General features: G+C 62.6%; 2 protein-coding genes and 1 long non-coding RNA gene across 4 annotated transcripts; 2 read left to right on the top strand and 1 right to left on the bottom strand.

Annotated features, from left to right (window-relative positions):
- Positions 1-787: 787 nt before the first annotated feature.
- On the top strand, positions 788-4,710 carry SLC39A1 (solute carrier family 39 member 1). Of its 2 annotated transcripts, none has more exons than XM_023248095.2 (4): positions 788-933; positions 1,479-1,697; positions 1,864-1,994; positions 3,087-4,710. In XM_023248095.2, the coding sequence occupies exons 2-4, from the start codon at positions 1,511-1,513 to the stop codon at positions 3,738-3,740; spliced, it is 972 nt and encodes a 323-aa protein (XP_023103863.1). In that variant the 5' UTR covers positions 788-933; positions 1,479-1,510; the 3' UTR covers positions 3,741-4,710. The 2 variants fall into 2 exon arrangements, with proteins under 2 accessions (XP_023103863.1, XP_003999814.1); XM_003999765.4 differs by lacking the exon at positions 788-933 and adding an exon at positions 946-1,239.
- Positions 4,711-5,265: 555 nt separating this feature from the next.
- CRTC2 (CREB regulated transcription coactivator 2) lies at positions 5,266-14,309 on the top strand. The gene is made up of 14 exons (XM_003999766.6): positions 5,266-5,457; positions 8,127-8,228; positions 8,317-8,433; positions 8,969-9,030; positions 9,608-9,676; positions 9,828-9,931; positions 10,035-10,064; positions 10,205-10,269; positions 10,352-10,401; positions 10,521-10,771; positions 11,076-11,506; positions 12,611-12,865; positions 13,312-13,498; positions 13,656-14,309. Exons 1-14 carry the CDS (start codon positions 5,305-5,307, stop codon positions 13,874-13,876), a joined length of 2,097 nt encoding a protein of 698 aa, XP_003999815.4. The 5' UTR covers positions 5,266-5,304; the 3' UTR covers positions 13,877-14,309.
- On the bottom strand, positions 13,846-15,083 carry LOC123382857. The gene is made up of 2 exons (XR_006591940.1): positions 14,824-15,083; positions 13,846-14,705 (listed from the first exon to the last, which is right to left on the bottom strand). It is a non-coding gene; the product is annotated as an uncharacterized LOC123382857 (long non-coding RNA).
- Positions 15,084-15,136: the final 53 nt, after the last annotated feature.

The raw sequence follows: 15,136 nt of genomic DNA on the forward strand, positions 1-15,136 counted from the left end.
GTAGGGCTGGGGGCAGAGGAGTTCAAGGTGAGTTCAGGAAGAAGCCAACCAGATGCCTTGAGGCAGGAAAGCAGCTCTCCCCCTCCCATCCCTGAGCTGGGGCCCACCAGGTCTCTACTTGCACAGGGCAGCCAGAAGGCTGCACGAAAGTCAAGAATAGGCCACGGATAGTCAAGAAGGGATTCCTTTCAAGAAATGCCCCCCTTTTGGAGGCACCTGGGTGGCTCAGTCAGTTAGGAGTCTGACTCTTGGCGACTCTTGGTTTCCGCTCAGATCTCACGGCTGGCGAGTTTGAGCCTGCGTTGAGCCCCACATCAGGCTCCACTGACAGCACAGAGCCTGCTTGAGATTCACGCTCTCTCCCTCCCTCTCTGCTCCTCCCCTGCTCACACACTCGCTCAAAAATAAATAAACTTGAAAAAAACAAAAAGAAAGAAATGTCCTTTCTTTGCTATTTCCCTTTTCCAATTCTGCCTCATCTTTCTCCTTTGTCGTGGGTGCACACGAAAGGAGTCGAGTAAGGAAGTCGGTCCAGGGACGGGAACGTTTTCCCTCGGGCGCCGAGGCCTACAGAAGGGTCTTAGAGCCTCCCAGGGGAGAGCACAGATTGTGCCCGAGACCAGGAAGAAGACCTCAGAGTCGCGGGGGTGGGCCCAGGCTCCAGGCTCCAGCCTCGCCCGCGGGCGTCCCAGCTTCCGGCCGACCGGGCCCGTCCCACCGCCCCGGGGCGCCCCAGGCCCGCGGCCCCTGGGCGCGCCCGCTCGCCGCCCCGCCCCGCTCCGCCCCCACCGGCCCCTGATTGCTGCTGGGGCACGTCACTCCGGGTCGGACCCCGCCCCCCGAGTGCTCCCATTGGTCGGGGGCGGGTCGCGGCGGGCGGGGCCCGGGTCGCGGCGGAACCGGGCCGATGAGGCCGAGGGGGACCCTGGCGAGGTGAGTGTGCGCCTCGGGCCGTGCGGGCTGGGCCGCCTGGGCGCCCGCCGCGACCCCTTCCACGCCCGGGCCCCGACGGTGGCCGTCTGCCCGCCGCTGCCCGCTTCGGGCGCGGCGCTGGGGGAACGAGAACGGGGAGTGACCCGGCCCCAAACACCCTGCTCAGGTGGCCCACGGAGCTGCCCGCGACACCTCTGCGCAGCCCGACCCCCTTCGCTCCGGCCACTCCTTCCTGCAGGGGGCGCATCCTGCCCTTTCCCGAGAGGACCCAGGCTCCTTGGCTGTCTGGGAGCTCCTGGTGAAAGGGTAATGAGCCGCCCACAAGCCCCCCCGCCTCAGTTTCCCTCTCGCGGGGTCCCTGAACGAGCCACTTGGAGGGGTGAAGTCTGCGGGGAAAGAGGACCGTTCCCGCCACAGGAGCGCATGAGTCGCACTGAGTGGGGAAGGTCGGAAGGTGGCAGGGTGAGGGAGCTCCGCTCTGCTGACCAGCTCTCCCCTTTGCCCCCCTTTAAGTGACCATCGCCCCCTTTGCTCTGTCTGCCTAGGTCTGACAGTCGTTGGAGCAGCCACAGCCACCATGGGGCCCTGGGGAGAGCCAGAGCTCCTGGTGTGGCGTCCGGAGGCGGTGGCCTCGCAGCCCCCAGGGCCCGTGGGGCTGGAGGTGAAAATGGGGGCCCTCGTGTTGCTGCTGGTGCTCACGCTTCTCTGCAGCCTGGTGCCCATCTGCGTGCTGCGCCGTCCGGGGGCTGGCCCCGAAGCCTCAGGTGAGGCCGCCTCCCTGCCGCCGCCCAGGCTGAGGGTAGGGGAAGGCCCTGGGGCTGAGGAGGGTGACCTAAAGGGGGAAAGTGGCAGTGACTATTGCTTGGGTTGGGGCAGGGGGGCTTGAGGGGGTTCGTCGCTCAGTCCTGTCTGTGCTCCACTCCTGCCCAGCCTCCCGCCAAAAAGCCTTGAGCCTCGTAAGCTGCTTCGCAGGAGGTGTCTTTCTGGCCACCTGTCTCCTGGACCTCCTGCCTGACTACCTGGCTGCCATAGATGAGGCCCTGGCGGCCCTGCACGTGACGGTGAGCCCTTGCTGGCTGCATGTGACCATTCGTGTGTGGGTGTGTTCAATCACATACCTGGAGGAGAGGTAGCTTGTGCGGCTGTCTTCCTGGGGTGCCCCACGACCGTGTGGAAGGCGTTTAGCACGTGGCCATAAGAACTGGGGTTTTCAGTTATGGGGCATAAATTTTCTGTGGTGCACGCCACCCCATCCCCATGTGACTGTTCTGCACCCTTTGACAGTGAGACGAACCTTCTTACTAGGCATGTGATCTGCTCTGTGAGTTCCTGGGTCCCACCTTCCAAGAATGACCCTCACTCTCACACCCCTTTCCTGAAGGCTGTGATAGAGGGCCTGGGAAGGGAAGGAGGCCTGGAGTTCCCGACCAGAAAGGCCATAGTTCAAAGAAGTAGGACGTGAGGAAGGTCAAGTGTGAGGTGTAGGGAAGTCTCGCAGGAAAAAGAGCTGTGTGGAGGTGCCAGGAAGGCCCCCTGGGCTCTTCCTCTTCCTACAACTGAGGACTGAGGAAGTAACACTGATGTACCTGCTGTGACTGAGTGGCGTGTGGCCCTGTGTGACTATGTGTAAGTCTCACTGGCCCCATGATAGTGTGTGGCTCTGTGTGTGAGCACACGGTGAGGTGGGCGACACCTGATCCCTGTGTGCGTGCACGCGCCTCCGTGTCTGTCACCAGGCCGTCCGCATCCATGACTCTCAGTTGGGGGTGGTTTTGCACCCCCTCCGCAGGAAACATTTGGCAGTGTCTGGAGACACTACCATTGGGTTGTCAGCTCTGGAAAGGAGGGCTTTGTGCTTGTTCTTGGCATTTAATGGGTACCGGCTCGGGTACAGGACAGTCCCCCAAAATAAGGCTCATCCAATCCGAGATTTCAATAGTGCTGAAGCTGAGCCACACGTAGTGCTGTGAGGGACGCCATAATCCGTGTGATTGTGTATCACTCTGTGTCTGCGTCACCAAATGACTATCTTTGTGTAAATGTGTCTGTGAGGGGCCCTGGGTCTGTAACTGGGACCCCTCTACACCCTGACCGTGAACCCTCTGCCCCATCCCGGCCTGTGCCCTGAGCTCCCTGCCACCCTCTCTCCACAGCTCCAGTTCCCCCTACAAGAGTTCATCCTGGCGATGGGCTTCTTCCTGGTCCTGGTGATGGAGCAGATCACACTGGCTTACAAGGAGCAGTCAGGGCCGCCGCCTCGAGAGGAGACGAGGGCCCTGCTGGGAACAAATGGTGGGCCGCAGCACTGGCACGACGGGCCAGGGCTCCCACAAGCGGGTGGAGCCCCAGCGGCCCCCTCGGCCCTGCGTGCCTGTGTCCTGGTCTTTTCCCTGGCCCTGCACTCCGTGTTCGAGGGGCTGGCGGTGGGGCTGCAGCGAGACCGGGCGCGGGCCATGGAGCTGTGCCTGGCTCTGCTGCTCCACAAGGGCGTCCTGGCCGTGAGCTTGTCCCTGCGGCTGCTGCAGAGCCGTTTGCGGGCGCAGGTGGTAGCTGGCTGTGGGATCCTCTTTGCATGCATGACACCTCTGGGCATTGGGCTGGGTGCAGCCCTGGCAGAGTCGGCTGGGCCACTGCACCAGCTGGCCCAGTCTGTGCTGGAGGGCATGGCAGCTGGCACCTTTCTCTATATCACCTTCCTGGAAATTCTGCCCCAGGAGCTGGCCACTTCTGAACAGAGGATCCTCAAGGTCATTCTGCTCCTCGCAGGCTTTGCCCTGCTAACTGGCCTGCTCTTCATCCAAGTCTAGGGGGCTCCAGGTGCCCTAGACCTTCCTTTCCTCTCCCAGAGTATGAGAATAAGGAGTGGGGAAGGGAGGTACCGAGGATCAAGGGGTTCTCAGAGATAGGGATGGAGTCTTTGGAACTATCTGACCCATGAGAGGGATGTGGTAGACAAGAGCCTGGCCCTAAGGGACAAGAGATAGTTAAGTCACTAAAGACATGATTGAAGGACGTTCATATTGGGGAAGACACTGAATGCTAGAATCTGGGGTCAGACACTACATACAGGGACAAGCTGACACTGGGAAGGCTGGAGGCAGGTGCCCAGCTGCTGTGGGGTAGAGGTGTAGAGAAGGCACAGCCCAGGGTCGGCTGTCCTGCTGGTTCTAGCCCATTTCAGCCCTCTGTCACTTGGGGGTGGAGTGGACCCCTACTTTTCTTAGCTCCTACTCTCTTCTTAGTCTCCTGCTTCCCTTCTCCCAGGGGACTAGTGCCAAACGGCCTCTTCCTGCCAGTTTTGGTACCTTCTCTGGCTTCTCTAGTCCTGCTCACTTCTCTATTTTTAAAGTGCCAAATAAATCTCTTCCCTCTTTCTCAAAAAGCACAGTGATGGCACTGAACCGTGCCCAACGCTTCAGCGGAGGGGCCCTGCTTGCCCTTTATTTGGGGGCAGAAATGTTTGCTGAGTTAGGGCTGGGAGAGGGTTGCCAGAGCCACGGCCGCCACCACCACCACTACACCCTAGGAATATTGAACATGGACATGGTACCCCATGCCCAGATGATAAAAACTGAACTGCCAAAACTTTCTTTTTTCTTTCTTTTTTTTTTTTTTTCTATACCAGAGGAGCCCAAGGGGGAAGGGGAAGGCTCACCCTCAGCGTTATTTTTTTTTTGGGGGGGGGAGGGCTGTGGACAGAGTCATATTCTCTAGAATCTATTTTACTAACTGACCTGTTTTGGGACTTGTTACCCAAATAAAAGATGTTTCTATATATTTGTACAGTATCTGATTCATTTGTCTTGGGGAAGGGGTGGGCACGTGGCCAGTCTGAGAGGGCTTGAGTCCCAGATGTTTACAGGGACATTACCCTGCTCTCCCGATTCTCATTCGGGCCTGAAGACCCAAATTTTTCTCCTTTTGTCTCTTCCTTCTTCCCGCCCTGTCTCCACCCCTTCCCTTCCTCCCCTTCCCCTTCCTCCCCTGCATCCCGCTCCCCTTCGCGTTCGGATCCTCGGGACAACTTTAGAACTACTCTTCCCAGCCTGCCCCGTGCGGGGAGGAGCCCAGGGAGGAGGAGTCAAGTTCCCAGGCCCCGGAGCCACAAGGCTGCTGGGAAATGGGGTCCGCTTCCTGTCCGCGCCGCTCGCCCGAGGCCGCGCAAGGGTCACGTAAACAAACTACAGTTCCCGGCGGCCCCCGCGCGGCAGGTCCGGGCTAGGCTGGGGCCGGGTTCGCGGTGCTCGCCGAGGCGGCGGCGGCGGCGGCGGCGGCAGCGGCGGCGGCGGCTGCGGCTGGAGGCGCGGGCCGGGGCCCGCGGCGGGGCCGGGGCTGGTCCGGGAGGGTGGCGGGGAGGGACGCGCGGGGAAGATGGCGACGGCGGGAGCGAACGGGCCCGGCTCGGCCACGGCCGCAGCTTCCAATCCGCGCAAGTTTAGTGAGAAGATCGCGCTGCAGAAGCAGCGTCAGGCCGAAGAGACGGCGGCCTTCGAGGAGGTGATGATGGACATCGGCTCCACCCGGGTGAGGGGCCGCCCGGGCAGCGGGAGCGGAACGAGCAGCCGCGGAGCGGGGAGCCGGGAGGCGGGGCGGGGGCGGGCGCCAGCGCGAGGGAGGCGGAGCGGGGCCGCCGCCGTCCGGGAGGCGCGGGCGGAGGGCCGAGGGGCCGGAAGACGGGCTTGCGGGGGAGGCCGGGGCTCGCGGGAGCCTGGGGTTGGGGAGCGCGCGGGGGCCGCGTGCAGAGAGCGCATCCCCGATTGAGTCCCCGGGGACGCTGCTGCCAGCATCCCCGAGGCGGGGCCGGGCCGGGGGCATGGTCCGCCGGGCCCAGCCTGGCGCCTCCGAGTTGGTGATGTCCTCCAGTCGGTTCCCTCTGCCCAGTTGTGCCGCTCTCGGCACTTTCGAACCTCCGGGAAAGGGCCCCTTGAGTGGTTTGAGTCGCAGCGCCGGGTCTAGTGGGGCAGGAAGTCCCCTCCTGCGTCCCTTCCCTTTGCTTCCTTTTTCAAATATTTCTTGTGGTTTCCTGACGTGAATGTAGGTGAGGACCATTGCGCACAGACTGTGCTTGATGTTTTGCTCTGGCCGCCGTGGAGGGGAGGTGGAGACTTTGAGGCTCCAGAGCGGGTAACCAGTTGGCTATAGGTCAGGTTTGCTGAGCTTTCTAGGAAGATGACTGCTTAATGGGTCGGTTATGAGGTGTCTGGCAGGGTCTTCTATGTTTGGGAATATTCTTTTCTAAGTAGTTCCAGAAAGAGAGCATCCTGGCCGAGTTGCCTTTGAAGCCCCTCTGGCCTTGGCTTCTTGCTTCCCAGGGCTGGATGTCAGAGGGAGTGAGGGTGGGAGTTGGCCCAGCTGGGAAGCAGCCCTTGTTTAGGGACACGTTAGTCTCCAAACAGCAGGTGAGCGTGTTGCACTGATCCCTCGTGGCAGGGAGCTGGAAGGAACCTCAGGGGACATAGCGGAACATAAATACCATATTTGAAAGCTCTTTCTGCTGGGCTGACTGTGGTCGTGTCTGTGACCATGACTCTGGTTGTACGCTTGCGTGTGTCCAACCCTAAACTGTTAGTCTTTCTTGTGTTTTTTTTCCTCTGAGTTTCCAGAGACCGTGTGTTCTAGTTTGTGGGGGGTCAGAGCAGAGAGAGTTAGGTGGGGAGGCAAATCGCGTGTGCCTGTGCACACACACCCCTCCAAGTGCCATGAGGTTCCTGATCTAACTTTGGACTGCTCTCCTTTAGGAGGCAAGAAGGTGGGCGAGAGGCACCGCTTGAGATGCTGCCCTCTGTCTGGACTGTGACTCCAGCACAGGTGTGGGGGGACTTGAGCATCTGTGTGTGCAAACAGAAAGGCCGTGAGAAGTTCAAAGCTGAGATTTCTGTCTTTGTAGTGCTTTGGTTTGTCAGAACGCCGCCTCCACCCACCCAGCCCCTGGGCTGCGCATACATGTCTAGTGGGCATACCAGGCCAGGGCTTGGGGACCCAAGAACCAAAAGCCAAAGATAAGACATCTGGGGCTTAGCTGGTTATCTGGCCAGCAGAGAGGGCTCCTCAGAGGCAGACACAGCTACAGGGGCCTATGCTACTGAGAGGCTGGGTTATCACACACAATAATAGCAATTCGAGCGGCCCAAACGTTCACATCGTGTCCGCTAAGCTCAGTGGGCCGACCTCTTGGAGCAGAAAGTCACTTTTGACGTTGGCCTGTGCACAACAGTACGTGACCCCCGGAAGCTCACCAGTCGCCCTGGGCCCGGGTTTTGGTTAGCAGCAGTGTCTGAGTCTCAGAAGTCGACGCTCACCTCTCTCAGACGGGCTTGAGACGTGTAGACAGGCAAACACCACGCCAGCCCGAGGCTTGTACCTCCAGGTGCGTCTCCGCAGGGTGGGGGTCAGGTCAGGGAGACGGCTCTGGCCCGGGCTGAACTGGGGCATTCCTCACCCCCATTCTCAAGGTTCCCCTGGCAATCCAGAGCCTTTAGAACTAGTCAGAAGGGGGCACCTGGCCGGCTCAGCTGTGGAGCGTGCGACTCTTGATTTCAGGGTTGTGAGTCTGAGCCCCCGCATTGGGTGTAGAGACTACTTTAAAATCTTGGGGTGGGGGGAGAACTTAAACAGAGGATGGCTTCTTGGTTTGGGCACTGTTTTTCCAGCTCGGAGAGCCATCATTCCCCGGATATTCTAGTTCTGGTGGTGCAGGCTGTCTGTGTGGCTTTCCTGAGCCTAGAAGCCTGTGCCCTCCGGAGTGGGATGGGGACAGGCCGGCGATAATGGCTCCGTGGCATCCACCGTGGCCGGCCCCTCACGTGCCAATTAGTCCTAGACGCATCTGGAGGGGAAAGTGGAGGTGCCTCATAGGCCCCCTTCCCCGGAGTCAATCCACGTGACTAGCCTGGGGGCTCCTGGCAACCCCTCAGGGACTCTGTTTAGACCGCGGCCAGCTGGGACGGGCCGCAAGCAGAATGGCAGGCCCCGCCTGGCAGGGGGATGCCCGCCGTCGGTGGTGGTGACGAGAGTGGCCTGCAGAAGAGCCAGGGCAGTTTCTGCACCAGGTCTCAGCGGACCTGTCCCCCAGCACGGCCCTCCGGGGCCCTCCGGGGTGCGCTGGCAGTGGTGGCACACAGGTGGCAAGGGTGGCCCACAGGGACAGCGGTCAGGGTCCTCCCTGACATTGCCATCTGTCCTCCGTGTCTCAGTTACAGGCCCAAAAATTGCGACTGGCGTACACGAGGAGCTCCCATTACGGCGGGTCTCTGCCCAACGTTAACCAGATAGGCTGCGGCCTGGCCGAGTTCCAGGTGAGTGGGCGCCAGCCCTGGGGGGTGGGGGGGGAGGGCACGGGTGCCCGGGCAGCTGCCCCTTTGACTTATCTGTGTGTTTTGGCAGAGCCCCCTCCACTCGCCTCTGGATTCGTCTCGGAGCACTCGGCACCACGGGCTGGTAGAGCGGGTGCAGCGAGACCCCCGAAGGATGGTGTCCCCGCTGCGCCGTCACCCCCGCCACATATCCTTCCCGGAGGGCGGTGGGGCGGGGTTCCCGGAGAACTCGTGGTGGGAAGGGACTGGGGTCCTCTCCGGGCCTCCCAGAAAGGCCGCCCCCGGCCCACGCGTCAGCGCCGGCTCCCGCGGCGGTGAGCCCACCCCCCCCCCCCCCCAACCGGGCCGTGCCTCTGTCTCTGGCCGGCACAGTCTTCGGCCTGCTCTTTGCCGCCAGAGGCAGGACACGTGTCTCCTGCCGGAGGGGGGTTTGGGTCCCTCTGCACTTTTTTTTCCTCGCCTTTCTGTTTCTGGCTTTCGGTCTTAGAGGCTTTTGTAGACCCGTTTCCCGCGCCCTGTCTGCTTGTTCTCCTTCATTTTTCCAACTCTCCCGGGCCTGGTTCTGTTCTCTCTTCCTTTCTTTGGCCCTGCTGTTGCCCCTTGCAGAAGAGGAGGGGGTGCTTGTTTCTGGAACCGGCCTCCTGTGCTGCCCCTGCTACTCTCTCACCTGGTCTCTGTCCCCACCGCCCCTTCCTCCCTTCTCCTTAACTGGTGCTGCTCACGTCGACAGCTCTCCCTATAGTCCTGCCTACTTGTCTCCTCCCCCGGAGTCCAGCTGGCGGAGGTCAGTGTCTAGGGCAGACGGATCTCCTGTCCACTCTGACGTGTCTCTGGAGGGAGCTTGGGTTGGGGCTAGGCTTTCAACGGCGCGTCTTCCTGATGCGGGGCTGGGAGGGTGGGGGCGGGCGGAGTAGGTGGGTCAGAGTCCGGTCTTGGCCATGTTGACACGGGCGGCCAAGCCTCCCAGCCCAGCCAGCGCGGGACCAATGGGGACCGTGGCCGGCCGGGGTGTGTGTCGGGAGGAGGCGCAGTGGGCGCCCGAGGCGGAGTCCTGGCCCTCAGGTGTCTGGACCTCCCCGCTCACGTCCTACTCGGTGCCTACACCGCACAGTCCCGCTGGCCTCCACGATGCCCGTTCCACTGGTCCTGGCAGAGAGAAGTTCACAATTTCCAGATCCCTTAGCTTGATCGCGGGAGAGGGGTCACGGGTCACAGGTAGCAGAAGAACCGGAAAAGAGGCGCGGCCCTGGGTGCCCAGCCCCGTCTGTCTCCGCCTGGGCTGCACGGCTGTCTCCAGCCCCGTGCCTGCTTTCCTGTTCATCGCTAGCCTTCCTCCTGGTGACCCTGTGTTTCCACCCCAGGACGATGCCCTGGGGCAATTTCCCTGCAGAGAAGGGGCAGCTGTTTCGACTACCATCTGCTCTGAACAGGTGACGGCCCTGGCCTTCTCGGGTCCCGTCTCGTACCGCAGTTTCTGGGCTCTGCTCCCTCGCTCCACGCTGTCCCAGCAAGCACTTTCCCCTGTGGAGCAGGGCCCGGGGCCGGGAAGCCTGCTCATCTCAGCCTCCCCCCACCCCACAGGACAAGTTCTGATTCTGCCCTTCACACCAGCGTGATGAACCCAAGCCCTCAGGACACTTATCCAGGTCCTGCCCCTCCCAGCATCCTGCCCGGTCGCCGTGGAGGTGAGCGGCCCAGGCCTCGGGCAGGGCAGGGAGTAGTTTCCACGGCTCGAGCCGGCGGGCGGGGAAGTGCCTCCCGGAGCCAACTCTTCTGCATCCTTTGCAGGTTTTCTGGATGGTGAGGTGGATTCCAAAGGTACGTGTTCCTTGCCGTGTGTGGATACTGATGGCAGGGGGTTTCTGGGCCAGAGTCGGGGCTTCGAACAGGGCCGGGTGCAGGACTCCCGCGTCCCCAGCTCTGTCGGCCACTCTCACGGCCAGTCTTTCTCTTTCAAGTCCATGGTGCCGAGGAGAACTTGCTGGACGACAAGCACTTGCTGAAGCCCTGGGACGCGAAGAAGGTCGGTGTGGCCCACGTCCCTCTTCTTTCCATGGGTCAGGTCCTCCTTGGCCCTTGCTAAGTGTTCTTCCTTCTCTCCTCAGCTGGCCTCCTCCTCCTCCCGGCCTCGGTCCTGCGAAGTCCCTGGAATTAAGTAGGCACCTCCGGGAGGCCGGCGGAGGGGCTGGGGGAGACGTGGGAGGCTGGCGTCCAGCCCCCTGCCCCCCCGACCGCGGCCCCCACGTCCCCCTCTCTGTCCTTTCCCCCCCACAGCATCTTTCCGTCTCCTGACCAGCCTGCCAGCGTGCCTGTCCTCCCGCCCGCCATGAACACGGGAGGCTCCCTGCCTGACCTCACCAACCTGCACTTCCCCCCGCCACTCCCTACCCCCCTGGACCCTGAGGAGACCGCCTACCCCCACCTGAGCGGGGGAAGCAGTACTTCCAATTTGACCCACACGATGACCCACCTGGGCATCAGCGGGGGCCTGGGCCTGGGCCCGGGCTCGGGCTATGATGCACCAGGTGAGTGTTCCCTGGAGTGCTGCCTGGCTGGAGGGGCGAAGGGGTGGGGGGCTTGAGCACCCGGGACCCTCCCGTGACTGCACACACCAGTCCACCCCAGGATTCCCTCACGGCAGATGTGGCTTTTTCTAGAAAGGTGATGAGGGCAGCCTTCAGGCGGGCCGTGCCGGCCTCACTGTCAGGGACAGAGCAGGGAGGACATCGCCTTGCTGCTTCCATAGTCTGGTCACTGCTACCTGTTCTGGGCGGAAGGGGGCCCAGCTCCCATCAGTAACGTTGGCATCTCTGGTTTTTGTCTGTGCAGGACTTCCTTCCCCTCTCAGCCACCCACCCTTGCAGGCCTCCCTGAGCAATCCCAACCTGCAGGCCTCCCTGAGCAATCCCAACCTGCAGGCCTCCCTGAGCAGTCCCCAGCCCCAGCTCCAGGGCTCCCACAGCCACCCCTCACTGCCTGCCTCTTCCCTGGCCCGACACACACTGCCCACCGCCTCCTTGGGCCACCCCTCACTCAGCGCCCCGGCCCTCTCCTCTGCATCCTCCTCCTCTGCCTCGCCTCCTGCCCTGGGCGCCCCCCCTTACCCAGCTTCCACCCCCGGGACCTCCCCCCGCCATCGCCGTGTGCCCCTCAGCCCCCTGAGTTTGCCCGCGGGCCCAGCTGACGCCAGGAGGTCCCAACAGCAGCTGCCCAAACAGTTTTCGCCAACAGTGTCACCCACCTTGTCCTCCATCACTCAGGTATGCGTGGCTCCCTTCCCTCCGTGTCTCCCTTCCTCTTCTCTTCCTGCTGAGTGCTCTCCCTCCCACCTTCAGCTTTCCAGATGTCTGTCCTCACTTCTGAGCTCCCGTGTCCGCCCTCCCCTCCATTCCTCTGCCCCTCTCGCCTCCCCCCTCCTGAAGAGCGCAGGCCCCGGGCTCACATCCTGGCCCCACGTCTTGCTAGCAGCCGCCTCCCTGGACGGGCGGTCAGGAGGTCTGCCGTGGTCTGTGGGCCTCGCGTGCTCACCTGTAGAACGAGGATGCTTTTGTAAGGGTCACGGGAACGGCTGACGGGACGTGCTCAGGCCAGGCCGGCTCAGGCGCACGCTCCAGACGTGCCGGCTTGGTCCTGGCCTTGCCTCCCTCCCTCCCTTCTTCCCATGCCGTCTGTCTGTCTGTCTGTCCTCGTGTCGCCATCCTGTCTCATCCACCTCTCCCATGGCTGTTTCGCACCCACTTCCCAGAGGCAGAGGCTCTCAGATCACACGGCCTCGGCTCCGTTCTTTGTTTTCAAGAGGAGGACGTTGGCCCGAGGGAAAGTACCGCCCAAGCTTACTCTGCAAGTTAGGAGGAGTTGGGACCAGACCGGGCACCTAGCTGAGGGCTCCTTCCTCGATGCTGAAACGCCCACTCTTTTCTCTTGCCTCTCCTCCTCCACCCCCTTCCCTGGAATGCGTGTTGTGTGTTCCATCTTGACGCAGGTCCCCTTTCGTGGAGGAAAGACTCAGGCCAGGCCAGCAAGGGCTCTGCTCCCTCAGAGCCTGGAGCGAGACCCACGCCCCTCTCCCCGCCCCCCCCCTGCCGCTGGTGCTGGCCTGTGGGATGGGTTGCGAGTACTTGCTTGCTGACGGTGCTTAGGAACACTTACTTCTGCAGCGAATCCCGAGCAAGTTGGGCTCAGACTCATTCCCTCCCTTCCGGGCCGATACGCACGTTGGGAATCTGCACCCAACCCCGGGGTCGCCCCGTGGCACCGTCAGCTTTGTGTTGAGGATGGTTGCAGCCTAACAGGGTGGGGAACCCCAAGAGTTCCTCTTGGGGGCGCCCTGAGGGCTAAGCTTCTCCCTTTCTCCTTGCCTTCAGGGTGTCCCCCTGGATACCAGCAGACTGCCCACTGACCAGCGGCTGCCTCCATACCCGTACAGCCCCCCGAGTCTGGTTCTGCCCGCCCAGCCGCCCACCCCAAAGCCTCTGCCGCAGCCAGGGCTATCCTCGCAGGCCTGCCCGATGCAGCCCTCAGGCAGGCCACCGCACTGTGGGCTACTGTACCCGCCCAGCTCCGGGGGGCACGGGCAGCAGTCTCACCACCGGCTGATGAGTGACTTCAGCCTGGGGAACGTGAGTGCCCAGGTCTCCGGCTTAGCAGCAGGGGAGGGCCCGTGTGGGATGGCCGGTGCGCTCTGAACTGGGAGAGCTGGTTGGGGTGGGGGTGGGGGATCACCCCCTCCAGGTACCAGCGCTTGCCAGTCTGAGGCGTCGCTCCTCCTGCGTTTGACCCCCGCTCCTGCCCCTGGCCCTCAGCTGTCCCTGCACAGCGTGCCCTCTGCCGGCTGCTGCCCTGACTGGCTCTCCTCCCGGCATGCACGCGCTCTGTCCCGGCAGGTGTGGCACCCACACCTGCTCCGGGCGCCGTGCTCGCTTCTGCTGCTCTGCTTGCTGTCTTCACCCTCTCCTCTCATTCCTTGGGATGGGGGTGTGGGGTGGGTGCTTTTCTGGGCAGAGGGGGCAGAAGGGACACGCTGGTCCGAAGCCCGCTTCCTCAGGGTCTGTCTGTGTGTCCATAGCCAGAGCAGTTCAGCATGGAGAGCCCATCGGCCAGCCTGGCGCTGGACCCCCCTGGCTTTTCTGAAGGGCCTGGATTTTTAGGGGGCGAGGGGCCAGTGAGTGGCCTCCAGGACCCCCATACCCTCAACCACCAGAACTTGACCCACTGTTCCCGCCATGGCTCAGGGCCCAACATCATTCTTCCAGGTGAGCGGTGTGGGTGGTGACGGGCAGGGAAGGAGGAGAGGGCACGTTTGCCGGTGCGTCACGAGACTGAGGAGTCTCGGGAGAGTTTTCCGGGCCCGGCTGAGTCTCGGGAGAGTTTTCCGGGCCCGGCTCTCACCCTTCTCTTCTGCCCACATAGGAGACTCCTCCCCCGGCTTCTCTAAGGAGATCGCCGCAGCCCTGGCCGGAGTGCCTGGCTTCGAGGTGGCGGCGGCCGGGCTGGGGCTGGGGCTGGGGCTGGAGGAGGAGCTGCGCATGGAGCCCCTGGGCCTGGAAGGGCTCCACATGCTGAGCGACCCCTGTGCCCTGCTGCCCGATCCTGCCGTGGAGGACTCTTTCCGCAGTGACCGGCTGCAGTGAGGGGCCTCATCAGCGTCCGTCTTCTTGGCCCTGCCCCGTCACTGGTCCTTTCCTTCCTTCCCCCTGGCCAGTAGAGACTCCACTCTGCCCCCTAGATCCTCTTTCTACCATGAACGAGGGATCCCAAGAATGAGAAAAAAAGCAAGGGGTCTTGTCCAGGTGGCCCCTGAACTCTGCACAAGGGGCGGGCCTGGGGGAGCTGGAGGGAGGGCCTAAAGCACTTGTAACTTTGAATCCTCTGTCTGGAGGTCAGAGCCTTGTTGGAAGGCAGGGATGGAGGGGAGCCCCGGAGGGGAGGCGGGGCTTGCCCTGCGCCTGGGGGGGTGGGCGGTGCCAGCCCCTCCCCACTCTTCCCCTTGCAATGCAGGAGAGAGCCAGAGTGGATATTATTTTTTATTAAATATATTATATGTTAATAAAAAAATCATATCAAGCTTTGGCGTGGTTTCTATTGTTGGATACGTATCTGGGGGTTTAGAGGGTCCTGGGGCCCTCTTCTCAGCGCTGTTGTGGTTTGTGGAGGGGCCTCAGCCTCAGAATCTGTACCCAGCGTTGAACTTGGGCGTCCGGGCTGCATGAGGACTCCCAGGGCAGCACATGTGCCCCTCCCGTGCCCTCCCACCCCACCTGTCCAGGCTAGGCTGAGCGTGGGGACAGGGGGCCCTGGCTGGCCAGGCTCAGTGCTGAGGCCTGGCAGTGAGTTCCGGGTGAGGAGGTGGCCGATGGCTGAGATGGCAGTCCGAAGTTCACCCAGGGGCAGCTGGCTCCGAGGAGGCTTTCACACCAATTGTGGATGCCAGGCAGGACTCAGGCTGGGTCCCGGGAGAGCCTAGGAGACAGTCGTACCTGGGCAGCCTCGGTGGGATGCTCCCGGGTCTCTCGCCACTCGCCTGGAGAGGCTTCCCCTTTCCGACTGCCCTCTGCCCTCCATGCTCTTCCGCACTCACCAGTCAAGGGAGTGGTGTCCCCTTCGGCTCCCCTGCCCCCCTGCTTTCCCTACACCCCACGATGCCGGCCTCTCCTCTTCCTCTTTCCAAAGCCCTTGTCTTTTTCAGAAAAGGGAACTGAGAGCTTGTGGCCGAAGCCAACAGGGAATGCAGTGTCCCCTAAACCTGGAAGTAGGGGTGTCACAGGGTCGGCGCAGCCAGCCGGGGCCTCCTGGGCCACATGTGACCAGGCCCGGCGGCCTGCGTGCAGGGGGCCCTCCCGGCCGCCAGGGGTCGCGCTGCAGGCGCCGGGCGGGCGCGGCGGGGTCACGGC

This window comes from Felis catus, chromosome F1, assembly GCF_018350175.1.
Source record: "Felis catus isolate Fca126 chromosome F1, F.catus_Fca126_mat1.0, whole genome shotgun sequence".
NCBI lineage: Eukaryota > Metazoa > Chordata > Mammalia > Carnivora > Felidae > Felis > Felis catus.